Source organism: Tursiops truncatus, chromosome 16 (genome assembly GCF_011762595.2).
Source record: "Tursiops truncatus isolate mTurTru1 chromosome 16, mTurTru1.mat.Y, whole genome shotgun sequence".
NCBI lineage: Eukaryota > Metazoa > Chordata > Mammalia > Artiodactyla > Delphinidae > Tursiops > Tursiops truncatus.
Genome location: NC_047049.1, coordinates 70,762,209 through 70,777,829, shown reverse-complemented (window position 1 = coordinate 70,777,829; position 15,621 = coordinate 70,762,209). Strand labels below are relative to the sequence as shown.

Below are 15,621 nucleotides of genomic sequence, written 5' to 3'. Positions count from 1 at the left end.
AAATCAATTCATCTCCTATCCTTGGTTTTTGTCATCTAGGAAAAGAAGTAATTTTAGTCTCAATGACTCCTTTAGGTCCTAACACTCTCATTTTATGTGTTTTGACAGAGATGGATCCCATGTCACATTTACCGCGTAGTACTGCAGTCTCGAGCTCTTTTACATTAAAAAGGTACCAACATACGGAATAAAGAGAAAAGGCAACAGAAATGTGATCTTTTTCAACTGCCCCCAAAATCTGAACAGAAAAATATTAACCAGAAAGACTTCTACGTATGTAATTGACAAAGATTTTTTCTTACACCTATAGCTTCCAATTATAATTGTAGCTATCCTTTAGCTTTTGGTTTCTCTGTCACATACGAAAGACATTTCTCAAAGCTTGTTTAAGTGATTCCATTGTTTATACAATGCCCTCCCCACTTATGAAACCCGTTCTCTGATGATTCCACTCAGCCTCCCTAAAATTACACTGACTTCAAGAAGTGAAGATTTGAAGAGAACACAGTCTCCTCTGTTTTATGAAGCCTATAACATCAGTGTATTTCAGTCTTTTAAACTTCAGCTCTTAATAAAAATGTTAATATATATAATTATATGTTAAGCTTAAATATATAAATAACTCATTCTAACAAAATTACTTTAAAGCTAACTTGCTAATGCATGTTCTAGAATTATAGGAGACCAAAAGATATAACCCTCATTGACCTAGGGAGGGGGTTGATGCTTCTGCTGTTTTGTTTTAGTATTCCCCAGAGTAAAACTTCTCTACGCTTTCTCCCACTGCCTATGCAGGATTATGTTTATTTTCTTCTGTCATATACAGAGGAGTCAACTTCTACACTGGGCGGCTATTAGAAAGAAATGAGGTGAAGTTGATGCAACATGAGTATGTCATATGTTAAGCATAAAAAGCAAGTTACAAGACAGTATGTCTGGTGTGCTTTTTCTAGATGTTTCACTTTAGTGTCTTCAAGAAGTAATATTTTAATCATGGGACTAGCAAAGCCTGAACAGAGTTTGGCTTTAACATGTTCAGAAAAACCAAATTAAAGATTTCTTCCCCCTAATCCCAGCAAATGTGTGGGAGGTGACTGATTATGAGGACTTCATAAATAGGCCAAATGCTTGCAAATATGCTAGATAACAGTAAGTAATGTGGATTGCCCATGTGGAATTTTCAAAGTGATTCATACTTTTTTTTCATGGCCCCTGTTGAGCTTAAGGTTGATTTGTGGATAATTTAGGATTTAGACAAGGACTTATTTTCTTCCCTAATGTTTCCAGAGTCTTAGAAAAACTATACTAGAGCAGATTTGGCAGATTTTCTTCTCTTCTTTCATCTGATCTACAAGAAAAGTACAAGCAGCAGGATTAAGAAGTTTTGGATACCTAAGCCAACTTCCCTACATCTCTGGTTTGGTGTCCTGACACTTTGGAAATGGGTGATAAGTTTGATAAATGGTTTTCAATAGATATTTCCTTTCCTTTCTTTCTCTTCAGAACTGCCAACCAAGGAGCCTCAGGTTATTTGGACCACATTCAAAGGACTGTGTATTGAAAATGGCTTCCTAGTTCTCTGCACTCAATTATTCCAACATCAAGAAAGATCTCTCTAAAGGCAGAGTAATGGAGACAAGCAGCAGACTGCAAGAAGCAGTCCGTAGGACCTCCCATACGTCAGGTCGGTGCTTCAAAAGGCCTTTGTGGGGGAAATCAGGATTTATTCATAGTATTCAACTGTGCTGTAACAGGGGAGAATTACATTTTTCACTTCCAGTAAGAGTTGCTTCCTCTAGTTAAAAATACAGCCTTAGAAAAAACCAGCCTGATTTTTTGTATGTCAGTCAAGTTAAAAACCTATTTCAGAAGTTTTTGCTTGGTTTGCATTATGTCATATACATCCATGCCAGGCTATAACACTGAATTCTTAGTCATTGATTGATAATGAAAAACTGGTTTTCACTTAAAAACTGTTAAGGCTGAGAAGGGAGCCTTTTAATTCTTTCACTCTCTTTCGTCTTTATCTTACCTCATACTTCATTACAGCCTCTGGGGTTTCAGTTGAACATTTCATTGGATATGAACTATTCTCTCACCAAGGTAGAATCTTTGTTCACACATAGAACACTTCTCCAAGGAAAGCAGTATACAAATGCCAAGAATTCTCGGGTAAAATTACAACTGCCACATGTCAAACACAGGCCTAGACAGAATACTCACTACCATGCAACGTGAGTTTTTCCTTTAGGTGGGTGTTTTTATAAGTTTTCAAATGTGCAAAGAAACATACAGAGCCATTTAGTTACCAAGCATGCTGAATTTTCCAAACCACAAGAAAGGTTCTAATAATACAGCGTTGCCCCATCCTGATCTGGCTTCGGGATACCTTTATAATCAAACGCCGGCGAATAACTCGGGTAGTGACTCTCCGTTCTTCCTCTGAGCTTGAATCACTCTCACTGCCTTTCAAGTCCTGAGTAAATGCATTTTTAGTAGAATTTTACCATCACATTTAAAATAAAAGAAAGACATTCTGAGAAGGGAAATCAAGAAAGAATTTTTTACTTGCTGGTTCCCCGCACTTAAGGAAAATCATGATGTATATTTGCGGAAATCTTAAAAAAAATTTAAGTGGAAGAAAGTTTTGAGCAGAATTCTAAATGAAATTACTCTGTATTTATATGTATATATGTGTATATAAATATGTATAAATTATACATAAATAATATATATAATTACCTTGATCTTTACCTGCATATGTATATGCATATATATACTTATGTGTATATATAAATGCAATGCATATGTAAATGCAAAAGTATATATATGCAGGTAAAGATCAAGACAATAAAATTGTAAATTATTAAAAATAACAATGGTGGAGACTTTGGCATCAGAAACTACATACATGCTACTAATTATTAGTTTGGGGAAATAATATAGATTTAAAGCTAGTTTAAAAATAAATATTATACATTTGACATGAATGTATAACCTTACAGTTACAGGCCATCTTTCACTTGATCTACAGAAAGAGGCACAGTATTTCTGACTTATATGATATTTTGGTCAGATTTGACAACTTTATCAAAAGCTATTTTGAACTTTATGAAAAGTATACAGTTTATATCAGCATAATTTGCCAGGAGATTTTTATCAGCATAATTCATACCTAATACATAATTGGAACTCAGTAGGAGTTTATTCAAATGAGGAATGTAGAAGATTTGAAAGCCTGAGGTCTTACTTTAAAGAACTGATATGAAATTAGAATAGAAACAACATTGCACAGACAAGAATATAGTACAGGTAAGAATACAGTAATTACACAAAGTATTACTTTTTAGGAAATAAGGATAGGAATAAGGAAAAACTACCAAGTGATAAACAGTTCATAAGTCAAAGGGAAAATTATCTTCAGCTTCTACTTAAATATCATGGTCAAGAGTATACACTGAATAATTTTATTTCTAAATTTTAGTGGTGGAGTTCTGAAAACAATTCTAGTATTTTATTTTCTAAGTGTACTAGTTACCCCAAATCTGACAGTCCCAGATATAGAAACTGTAGTTAATATCCATTGGAAAAATCAATGGCAGAATTGGTAAAAATAGGAAAAAAAAAAGGTAAAATTGTTACAGGAGGTGTAAGTGTTAGCAAAAATTATTAATGAAATGTTAGTCAAATAGATAATAAAGTAGGCCATTCTTCACCAAAGGTAAACTTACCAAATATTTTTAAATGTTATAGTAATATCAACCTTAACTTTGTAGGAAATTTCATCTGAACAAAATGCCTTACTGAATAATATGGTATCAAAAGGAAATAGTTTTCAAGTTTCTTACTCCTTGCAAAGATACTGGCTACTAAATTCCCCATTACTTTAAAATTTTTTTAGAAAAGGACCATAAATTCAGGACACTTAGAATGACCTAAATATTGTGAAAGGAGGCCCTACAATGGCTCAGAAAAGCAGAAAAAAGTAATACGAATTCAGATTGCAAAAGAACTACTAATCAGCATTTAGCAATTAATAGATTAGATGAGGCAGAAGAGAAAATTCAATCTGAATTATCCATACCCAGAATCTTAGACTGGGGAAAGTTTTTCACTTGAAACATTTAAAAGCAGAAGAACATATGTTAATGCAAACACTGACAACAAACCTAGATGTCAATTATAATCCTATCAAGAATCATCTGAGACCAGCCCCTCACATAAAGAAAAAGTGGCCATTTGGCTAATGTTTGTTTCCATTTTCTCCATGGAGTCTCGCCAGTCTTAAGGTGAAGGGTAGAGAGAAGATGGTAGCAGAATCTCGACCAGGATTCCTTTTAGAGAATTCTCTTTGCAATGGCACAGAGGGTAACTAGGAGACCAAATGGAATTTTCTCAGTACTTCTTGCCATGGGTTGCGGCATGTAAAGAGGTGGAAAGCAGCAGGATTTTTACCTTGTAACAGCAGGCAGTCATCCGTTTAAGAGCTGCACCCGGACTTTTGACCTGATTTTTCAGGGGACAAAAAGGGGGCTGTTTTCTGAGATCATACATCCGACGACCTAGTTGATTACTATTGTACTATGGTCTAGCCACAAAAAATACATCCTGGACATCTTCGAATTTCTTGTGAGGTCAGACTTTTATGTTCCAGAAGCTTTAACTTCACTATGAATTGCTATGCTCCTGAAGCCTTTATGCATTTGAGTAGGACCAGTGACCAATGCGAAAGGCACAAGCTCATTTATAAGAAATCTCGAAAACATTTTCTAACAACTAATTATTTTCCATTACTGATGAATTCAGCTGCATTTCCATTCAGGGTTAAGACTTTCTTTTTCAAATCCTCTTTATGCCTTCTCCAAGCTTCCCCAATGGGCAATATGTAGGCACATGTATGCCGTCGAAATGCTTACTTACATATTTCAGAACTTCCCTATCGATTTTTAATAGGTTTTTGCACAATACATTTTCATAGTTAAAACATCACTATGTTACTGCTCCTCCCTATATTTTGCAGGCTCATTTTAAAAGGGAACATTCCACCCAAAGTCATATTGCTTAAACATGCTAGGAGTTAACTAAAAGGCAGAAAGCAATACTCAAAACAGACTTGTCGGGAAGGAAATGAAAGAGAGTCCTGAGGATTTTATTTCCTCTCACTTTCCCTCCTAACAAGCAGGAAAGTGATCCAAAAAATAGCCTGCAGGAGGGAAAAGGAAAGGATATGATTAGTTAATAAGCTGATAATTAGCTCCTGAGGGATTAGGAGTTTACTAAATTTTCCTAAACCTCAAATTAGTCACGGGCTCATTATTTTAGGAAAGATTTGTTTCTTTTTTTTTTCTACCCAAAACACTGTAGAAGAGCTTAAGTAAACTAGATGCTTTAGGGAAAACTTCAAGTACTACTATTCCAAAGATGTATAACTCTCAGTCTATTTCTACTGCATAGTTCATGAAAAGACACAAAAATTGAGAGAGCAAAAAGCAGTCAAAAATATAGGAAACAGAACTGATCTTAATTTTCTTATATCCATCTATGAATCATAATTTCAATTAAAATTTTTTTAATATCTAAAAATGTTTACCCTCAAAGAATAATGAAATCTATTAGATGGTAGCACAAAAACATATAAGTACAAAAAGCAAGCAAATAATTATATGACAGTAAGGTTTTTTAAATTATTAAAAACAAATATTAAGATAATTATCAACTTAGATATAAAAATAATTAAAATGATACTTTTAATGTTGCATTTCTAAATGCCGTCAACCAACAGTAGTATACCCACCTCATTTTAGGCTTGGGAACTGTGTTTCTTCAATTTTTAAAACACCCTTTCAGGCAACAGACCTTATAGGATAGAACTCTTAGATGGGTCAATGCTAGTGACTCTTTAAATTGTGCAAAGGAACCAGAAAGGGTCAGGATAATTATCCTCCATCCTCAAGAAAGAAGACTAGGTTGGGAGTGAGGAAACCTAAATCCCAGACCAAATTAAAACTGGACCTTAAGCTACTTACTTAACATCGCTGTATTCTTTTCCCTCCTGAAAAACGGCTAAGAAGATGTTTATTCCTTTTTTCTACCCAATGAAAGAAGGGATGACAAATAGCATATATTTTACTCATTACTTTCTTTACCCCCATTATTAGTATTACAATTTTCAATCACACATTGATAATCTGGAAGTAGTAACGAACACTGGGCCCAGTGCTACAAGATTATAAAAGAATCGAAGCGTCAGTACTTTCAGCTTAAATGACAGCACAGTGGAAAACTAGATGACGTACCTTTTGCTCAGACCCATTGGATCCCTCTTCCTCATGGAGGTTAAGCCTTGGCTTGCCATCTGCAGGAGTAGTCCTACTCATCTTTTTCATACTGACAGGCACACAGGGTTTAGGCTCTTCTATGACAAACTTGCTGGTTTCTTCTAGAGCTTTCTGATATGCCGCTAGTGATGATGCTGGTTCATCAACACGACCAGAACCTTGTATTTTTGGTTTCAGAGTTTCCTTTGTACTCTGTTTCCCTATATCATTTTGGGATTCTGAAAAGTAAGATTTTGTCTTTGCTTCTGGAGTGACTTCTGCATGGCTTCCATTTGCTTCAAATTTTCCAGGTTCCCCTTTGAGATACGAGGTAATGGAATCTCTACACTGGTCAGGGCTGCAATAGAGAAGATGTGGAAATTTATAATGGTAACATATGGCTGCAAATGGGCTTCAGAAGCTCTAAATTTTCAACAGCCGTGTTTTTAACTACTTTTAAAGACATACAGTAGAAACGCATGAAAAACCTGGTCATCAGATTTCAAACTGTGAGGGCCTGTTATGGGTGTGGGTGTGGGGTGAGGAGATGATACACAGGCTCCAGGCATCCTCTTCACTCCAGCTCCCAAGCTAGCTGGCTGGCTATGCTGTCACTGTTTTTCTTTTGTTTTGTTTAATTGTACTGATACAGTTCCTTGGATTCTGTATCTTTTAAAAAGTAATCCTGAGAGGTTCATGGACATACCCAGAGTTCCAGACCCACCAATCTAAAAGAGGAGGAGATCTCAAAATGCTTTTCTAGTGCCAGTGAAAAAACTGATGACAAAGAACAAAATGAATTCCTGTGATGAGAGCTCTGGCATCCTCAAGAACCCTACGTTCCAGTCTTTGGATGTGTTTCCAATCGTGAATCCTACCGTCATGCTTTTCCCACCGTGGGAAGAACCGTGAGAACCTTCCTTGGGTTCTCATCTTTCTCCACTCCTGCCCTCTGCTGACTCTCTCTGGTGATAAGGGTATGGATGCTCACCTGCTGCTTCTACTACCTGTGAGGACTGTTTTCCTTTTGACTCTTAAAAATCTTTCTCTTCCATTACTTTCTTTTAAATTGGTCTCTAATTTTTACTAGTTTCAATATAGACTTTTACTTTATTTTATAGTTTGTATATTGGGTTTTTTTGGTATATTGTTTTTATTAGCACCTTTGCTTATTACCTGTAGAATTCCGAAGGCAATGAAACTAGTGCAATGTTTTCTATGTACAATATATGTACTATGTATATGTATGTGCGTATCCTTATAAATCAAATTTTGATTAAACACCTTTATCAAAAAATATTAATAGCACATCCTATTCCAGATGTTTAAGGACAAACAGTCCCAGCATACTGTGAAGACCCTGTACGATAACTATAACTCCTAGCTATATCTAATTTCCTGTTATGCAACTATAAATTATGCGATTCTATCTGAACCTAGACATCAAAATTAGTACTATTTCTTGTCTCCATACTCTATTCTGTAGGCTGAACATAGAATTCACTGATGCTCCCATTCTTCAAAGGGAGTTTTGTGAACTCTTTGCAAATGTTGTCACCTCCCTCTTTGGGAATTTTCATTGAGCAAGAAGCTTATCAGCAATATGAAAATATTAAACATGGTTATAAAATAAGTTGTATGAAAAGAACTGAGGTTTATCACTAGTTACCACTGAAGTAAAATATATTTTATGTGTGCATAAATAAAATAATGCCAGCTATCACTGAGATACTGTTTGTACCAGTCATTGGGTAGGCATGCTACAGGCTTTCTTTTTCAATCTATAAACCTGTTTGAAGAAAGTAGTAGTATTCTTATTTTTAAAGCCAATTACAGTGGCATCCTTAGAGCTTAGAAATTAATCAAGTCGAAAAGTGCAAACCTAATGGTGGTGGGGTTTGAACCAGTGTCTCAAGGACACTAGCTCTTACCCTCCTAGAGGAAGATCACTGTAAAAAGAACCAGATTCATGATTAGGGAATTATTTTGGTTATAAACAAATTTCTATCATGCCCATATTATTTGGGGGTAAAGAATTACATATGCCATATTGCAAATTATATAAAATATTCATGTAGAAAAAAGGAAGGATATATAAAGTGTTAGTTGTTTTTCTTAGTATGATAAGGATAGATGACTTTTTTGCTTCTCTGCATTTTTCTGTGACATTTAAAAACACGTATGTAAAAGAAATTCACCAAAATTTTAGTGGTGGTTATTGCTAGATGATGGCATTGTATTGATTTTTTAAATCTGTATTTTAAAATTTTGTATAATAAGCACATTTATGTTTGAAGTCAGGAAATAATAGAAATGCTTATATTTCTAAACGACAGAATTATATTTATTACATTATTTTAAATGAGCATTAATTTCTGGCTATGTGAAAAGAATACTACTACAGGTAATAAAGTAGAAAAGAGTAACCTTCTAAAGTAAAGAAAATGTATTAATCTTTAGCATGTGTATAACTTTTTGCATTTTACTTCAGCTAATTATCAGTAGTTTTAAGAATTATATTTGAGTTTAATGTAACTTTCCCTCTCCAGATTAGCAGAATGAACTAACCTTTAAAGCATGTATTATCCTGAAATTGGAATGGTAATTTAGAAAAACAGTAATTGCTAAAAAGCATATATTTAAAACAAACTAGTGGAATTCCCTGGCAGTCCAGTGGTTAGGACTCCATGCTTTCACTGCCAAGGGCCCAGGTTCGATCCCTGGTCTGGGAACTAAGATCCCACAAGCTGTGTGGCGCAGCCAAAAAATAAAGAAAGAAAACAAACTATTAACATGTAACCTGCATTTCACGTTCCTTTTTCTGACCCAGAGCCATACCTGTCATCCAGTCGATCTAGTAACCCACCAGTTATTCTTCGAGCTTGAGCAGGGGACTCTAGGTTTCCACTTGATGTCTCATTCTGCCAACCTGTAATTGAAGACATTTCCAGTTCTGCTTGCTGAACACGTTTAAGAATAGCCTGTACTTTTTCTTCTGTCATCTCCTCAGACTCTACTCCTTCTTCAAGTTGAATATCCTCAAATAGAGATTTGAGTTTTTCTTCCGTCATCTCCTCATCAGGACCAGATTTTCCTTTCTCTTGCTGCTCAGGGCTCACTCCTACTTTTCTAGTCTGTTCCAATGGCTCTGCTGGTTTAACATCTTTTGGGACCCCAGCCATCCTTCCGAGGTATTGAGGATACTCACTCAGACATACATTCTCCAACTGGCTCTCATGTACATCCACTGCTTCAGGTATTTCTGTCAAAGGCATTGAGTCTTCAAGTCTGCTCTCTTCCAAGGACGTGTCTTCTGCAGTTACGACTGGAGGTCCGTCTGCTGAATGCTCTACGTTTCCCTGGGAAGGCACTACCCCATCACTCAGTCTACTGGGGGTTCTAAGGGGAGATTCTATGCTAGAGAGATCACTAAAATAATCATCTTGCTGGAAAGGGGTGGGTGGTGTGTACTGCAACCCTGTGGGAGTTTCCAGTTCCACTTGAAGGGGAGGATAACCTATGGAAGACAGTACATTTGGACTGACTGGAATGAATTAGAGCACATCAAACAAAAACACATGGAATGACTTAAATTATATTAGGTATGAAAATGTGTGATGAATTACAGAATAATGTTGATAAATTTATTGGTGTAGTTCAAGTATATGTAATACAATGAAATAAAAGACTAGTGCAAACTACAATAAAATAGAATACTAGTTAATTAAGATATAAATTGTTTATCGATTTTGGTAATTTTAATACAGTAACTTAAATACACAAGTTTGATCCAATATAAAGTTAGCTGTCATTACGTAAGATACATTTATTGCATGGCCAAATTAATATCTTTCTACTTTTAGCATGCAAAATCCACACTGTGGTGGACTGAATACAGCAAGCCACAAGAAACCAATTTTTATAATTAATTACTTATAACTTATTTTAAGAACCGTACATAAGAGTGATGCTACCCAACTCTTAATTCTTAACTTATTTCACATGAAATTTACAGCAAAGAAAAATGAATTTAATCTTTGGAAAGAAATGACCATTAGATTTTAGAGCAGTAGTACTGGGAAAAAAATCTAAAAAGATGTTAGGAAAAGGATTTAAAAAGCAGATAAAGTAGAAAAGACTCCATGTAAACTCTTCAGGTGTCATAATGTGACAGAGATGAAAGGGTTGTGTACGCATGAAAGTCTTGGTGAACTTGGTGGTAGGGGTCCACTCAGAAGCATGAATCAAATAAAGAGAAAAAAGAAATGATACACAACAGAGATGGGAGGAAGGCCATTCACAGAGAGCTCTCTGAATAGTCATGACAGTGCTATGAGACAGCAGAAGTTTACTAACCAGCCTACACAAAGGGGAAGGAGGGAGAAATTGCCTCGTTTTAAACTTTGCTGCGTGGACTAAGGGAGTTATTTTTCTCCTTCAGCAGAGAGAAAAGTCAACAATGGTCTGGTCATGGTGAGGAAAGGAAGTTTCACAAAAGTTCAACGAAGAGGAGAGACCGGAACAAAAAGGCAACCAGGCACACTTTCTGACTTATTGGTCTAAAAAACTAAAGCCTAATTTTTCCATCAGTCCAAGATAAATACCAACTTAGCTTTGGTTGTAAATTCAAATTACTATAGGTACGTGAACATTTTTCTGTTATGGTCAGCCATAAACCAGAATGTTGAAAATCTGTCTAAGACTACATGAGGTTTATAATCTGCACAAGTAAAATTTACTTCATAAACATAAATTTCCCTAAGAATTTTAAAAATAGAGAATATAAAATACTAAGATGTAGCAACAAAAAGCCCTTGTGGATTTATTTAATGATACTCTGATTTTAAAATGTTAAATGAAACTTTCAATTCCATTGAATACTTCCATTCCTTTCTGATCATCTTGTTTGTTAAAACTACTTTTCTTAAAAAAGTTTCCCAGTAAAGAATATTAAAATATTCTATAAACTTGGCAAAAACTCAAAATTTGATATAATAGTGGTCTGTCTTTATCTTGTGCACAGAGAGTTTGGTCATCAATATATGGCCTCACATATAAGACAGGGCCTTGAAGAGAGCATTTTTCCAGGTTCTGTGATATTTATAAGCTTAAAAAGAAACCACTTTTGACATTATTACCCACATGTTTATGTTATGGGGATAACAAGGTACACTTTAAATTTTCTGTTGACTTTAGTAAGCAGAAACTTTCTAAGAATTTGAGATGTTTTGTCACATATGCAGAATTATAAGTTATTGATTATTGGTGGTCTAACTTTGCTGTTTAAAAATAGAAAAAAAATCACCATATTTTAAAAAAATTGAAATAGTAGAAAAATATCCCTAGCTCCTCTTCTTGCCTCCATAGCATCAACATTTTTGTACTCAAAATTCATTATAGGAATAAATTTCCATTTATGAACATCTTGAAAAACATAGTAAGATATTTGTCATACTTTTCTTAATACTTTGTTGAAAAAAGCCCCAATTTACATAATGAAGGAAAAATGACACCATTATCATATAAATTAAGCTAATGTAAAAGAGGAATTTTTATATTAGTGACATCTATGCTCATTGAATTAGAAATTATGCTACCTTTTATATACGATGGGTCAAGTAGTGTTTTTCCAAACAAAAAAATGGCAGCATATGAAGTTAAAATAATGCTAAATAACGAAAACACCTGTTTGAGTGATACATTCGTCTCTTTCAGTACATGCTTAAATACTTGTTCTCAAAACAGTAATTAACCATTTTACTTAACAATTTGTATAATAGCCCACAATTTGGTTTTACCTAAATAGGAATAAAAGAGTTCCCTAGTTTTTTAGGTTAATATAAAAATGACAAAAGCAACATATTCTCTAGATATTAAATTTTCTTCCATTTGGTCATATAAAACATTTGAGATACCAACTCTTTCAGTTAACTTATGCCTTTATATACTTCATTATCTGTATTTTATATAACAGAGACATTTATCAAGTTTGTTCTATCAGGGTGTTTGTTGGCAGACTCTGGCAGAGAATATGCCGTGAAAATGAGAAATTAAGTCAAGCAAATCATAATTTAGTTGGTTTTACGTGACTGCCTTGTCCTACTGCACTTTCAAATTTTATCAAATGATTAAGTAAATATGAACACTAAATTCAGTTACCATCCACAGGGTCATGGAAAACACTGTTCTCATCTGCAAAACTTCTGGTGCCTGAAATATTTCCATAATCAAATATTGGTCCTTCTAGCAGAGTCACTATATCTATTCGATTAATTTTTGTCAAGACCGCAGTTAAGGCATCAGCTGAAAGAGGAGGGAAAAAAAAGGTTGAAAACCCAATTAAATGATTTTCTTCTAAGTCATCACAATACCCACACAAAGGCATGGCTCTCTTGACCCTCCTAGCGTCTTAGTCCCGCCTCACTGCACCTCTGCAACATTCACTACCCAGAGGGCTCAGAAAGCTCGCTGCTCCAGGGAAGATACGTTAGGGTCTTAAGAATCATTTTGTGAAGCCGTGTGTGATGACAGCCACATTCGTTCCGTCTCTGTAAGGCGCAGAGCAGATAGGCCTCAAGACAGCGAGACTCCCGTTAGTTATAAGGGGATCTAATAAACACATTCCTCTCCTGTTAGACTGTCAAAATATATATATATGTCACCCTTATATTTGATGCTTAGCATTAATGACTTACTAAGGTCAGGCCGACCCAGGCAAACCCCCAGTAACTGATTCCACATCGTTATGGGTTGGCATTTGTCACAGTATAGCACCACTCCCCTACCACCACCTAAACCACACAAAACCCAGGAGTACTGGGGAGTGCTCTGCCATCACAGACCAGGCTGGATAAAATGGTTTGATCTTATCCTTTTCTCTATTATCTCCCTGCACATCCATTTCTGGCCATAGCAGTAACTTCACATTGTTTCCCACTACCGCCCCATGACTGAACAGCTAGAATTATATTTTCATTTTTGATGGTCACAGAGAAAAATGCAAAAAATGCAAATATAGACAAAATGCCCAAAAGCCCCTACTACTTGCTTCCTAAAAAGCTTCCTAAAGACAGAAGTTTAGAATATTAGCACAAAATTAAACAAATATAACTTCAAAAGGCTTGCCATTACTTTATGATCACTGTGATTTTATTAACAGTAGGCTTATCTGAAATATTAGACATATGCAATTTTGCAAGTTAAAGTAATATAATTTCAGCATACTTGTAGCATTTTTTCCGTCTCTGGTAACCCATTTTTTTAATAACATGAAGCTTTGAGAAATTAAAGAATTTGGATTTTCCACACGTATTTGATTGATTTCATCCACTGAAAAATTCAGTTCCCTTGCCAGTTCTGTAGAAAAGAAAAGGAGTTACTAAGATTTCATATTGTAATTTTATCACATATATTTCATAAAAGTAATGCTCAACTGCCCCCCCCCCCCATAAAAGGGAAAGGATTTTATAGTAAAACTCAGGTACAGCCTTGGGCATTAATCTTTATATACTTGATTTCACAGGAAAATACTGATAATATACAAGCTGTGACTTATCTCTCCTAAGATAATTCCTTGGTTATAATCAGATTCCCTTTGGAGATTATTTTATAAAGATTCTTGCTCTGTTCAAAGAGGATGTTGCTAGGTTCTTTTAACTCAGCCAAATTATTGTCTGCAATTTGAGCAAACTTCATACAAGATAGGTAGGGATATACAATTCTATAATTCATAAACATGGCACAAGAGGAGCCGGTAGAGTTTTCTCTCGGCAACCTCCATGAAGTAGATCTTTTACTCACATAATACTCTATTCTATATGCCTTCAAGTTTCATCAGAGCCACTTGGGAGGTTAAATATTGACTCCAAGCCAGATCATTGTCTATGAGATGCTGTCACTTGTGTAAAAAATAAAAGGGAGATAAGCTTTCTGTCCAGCTAAGTGTTATATAACCACACACTCAATCTTGTAAATGCAGAGTGTGTCTTTGGAAGGATACATATGATATGCGTAGTTGCCTTGGGAGAGTTAAACTTGGGAGTCAAAGGTGAGAAGGAGACTTACTTTTCACTGTATATTTTTTGTACATTTAAAAAAGATGTGTCAGGTGTTTATTACCTTAAATGATTATAAAAAGTAAGAAATGGGAAAAAAATCCATGGAAAAGGAATTGGACGATTCTATCCTGCTTAAGTACCATTTCCAGCAGTTTGGCAAAATGTATTCAGAGGCTCAAAAAAGTCTGTATCCTTTGACCAACTGATTTCACTCCTAGAAATCTATGGTGACAGTACACAGGGTTGTACACAATTATTTACATACATGAATGCTCACTGTAGGCTTGTACTACTGAAAAATTGAAAACAAAGCATGTGTTGAACAAAAGGAGAGAAGTTAATTAATGTAATGCAGTGGCTGTGGCAAAGTGATCACAGCCCACAGTTAGAAATACATTGTATATCATGATGCTTATATAAATGAAACCACATCTTTATGGAGCAAAACAACCTTACTATATGTCATAGACATTTTCTTTTCCCTTTAAAAACAAAAACAAAGCATGAATTGATTTCATGACTCACTAGTGCATTGTGACCAACAGCAAAACAACATTGTAAAGTATGGCTATTGGATGTTATTTGTCCATTAAAACCAAGATCAGAAAGTAAATAAAAAAGCAGAAAATTACATTGTGTATATAACATTTTAAAAGCTTTTTATTTTTAAAAAAAAACCAAAGTACATTAAGTTGCTTGTTAACAGCGGTTCTGAGGGATGGATTTAAATTTTGTTTTTCTAAATGCTAATTTTCCTAATAATCTTCATTGAGCATATAGTAATTCGAATTAGAAAAGTTAATTTTTTTTAAGTGCCTTATCTCTTTGTGTTTTAAGGGCAGTAATCCTTCCTGCCCTCGTGACCAAACCATATCCTTTGTCTAGAGACTCAGTGAAGAGCAAAGACACATTGTCACTAAGAATTTTACAGTTTTATGACTTTGTCTCGCTATTCTTTTTTTTTTTCCGGTACGCGGGCCTCTCACTGTTGTGGCCGCTCCCATTGCGGAGCACAGGCTCCGGACGCGCAGGCTCAGCGGCCATGGCTCACGGGCCCAGCCGCTCCGTGGCATGTGGGAACCTCCCTGACCGGGGCACGAACCCGTGTTCCCTGCATCGGCAGGAGGACTCTCAACCACTGCGCCACCAGGGAAGCCTTCTCGCTATTCTTATGTCACATATTCTCCAAGAGTTTACTCTGACAAACTAAGGACTGGTTTTGCTTAAAGAAAATAATCCAATAGTTA

General features: G+C 35.4%; 1 protein-coding gene across 3 annotated transcripts in view; it reads right to left on the bottom strand.

Annotated features, from left to right (window-relative positions):
• Positions 1 to 15,621, bottom strand: part of ANK3 (ankyrin 3) — a 331,394-nt gene that overhangs the window by 21,197 nt on the left and 294,576 nt on the right. For 2 of the 3 annotated variants that reach the window (XM_019935867.3, XM_073793568.1), the window contains 5 exons: positions 13,542 to 13,673; positions 12,477 to 12,620; positions 9,526 to 9,834; positions 9,156 to 9,246; positions 6,297 to 6,675 (listed from right to left, as the gene is read on the bottom strand). In XM_019935867.3, the coding sequence (XP_019791426.1) occupies positions 6,297 to 6,675; positions 9,156 to 9,246; positions 9,526 to 9,834; positions 12,477 to 12,620; positions 13,542 to 13,673 (1,055 nt within the window). Of the gene's footprint in view, positions 1 to 6,296; positions 6,676 to 9,155; positions 9,835 to 12,476; positions 12,621 to 13,541; positions 13,674 to 15,621 lie in introns of all 3 variants that reach the window. The other variant, XM_019935870.3, reaches the window with a different exon arrangement.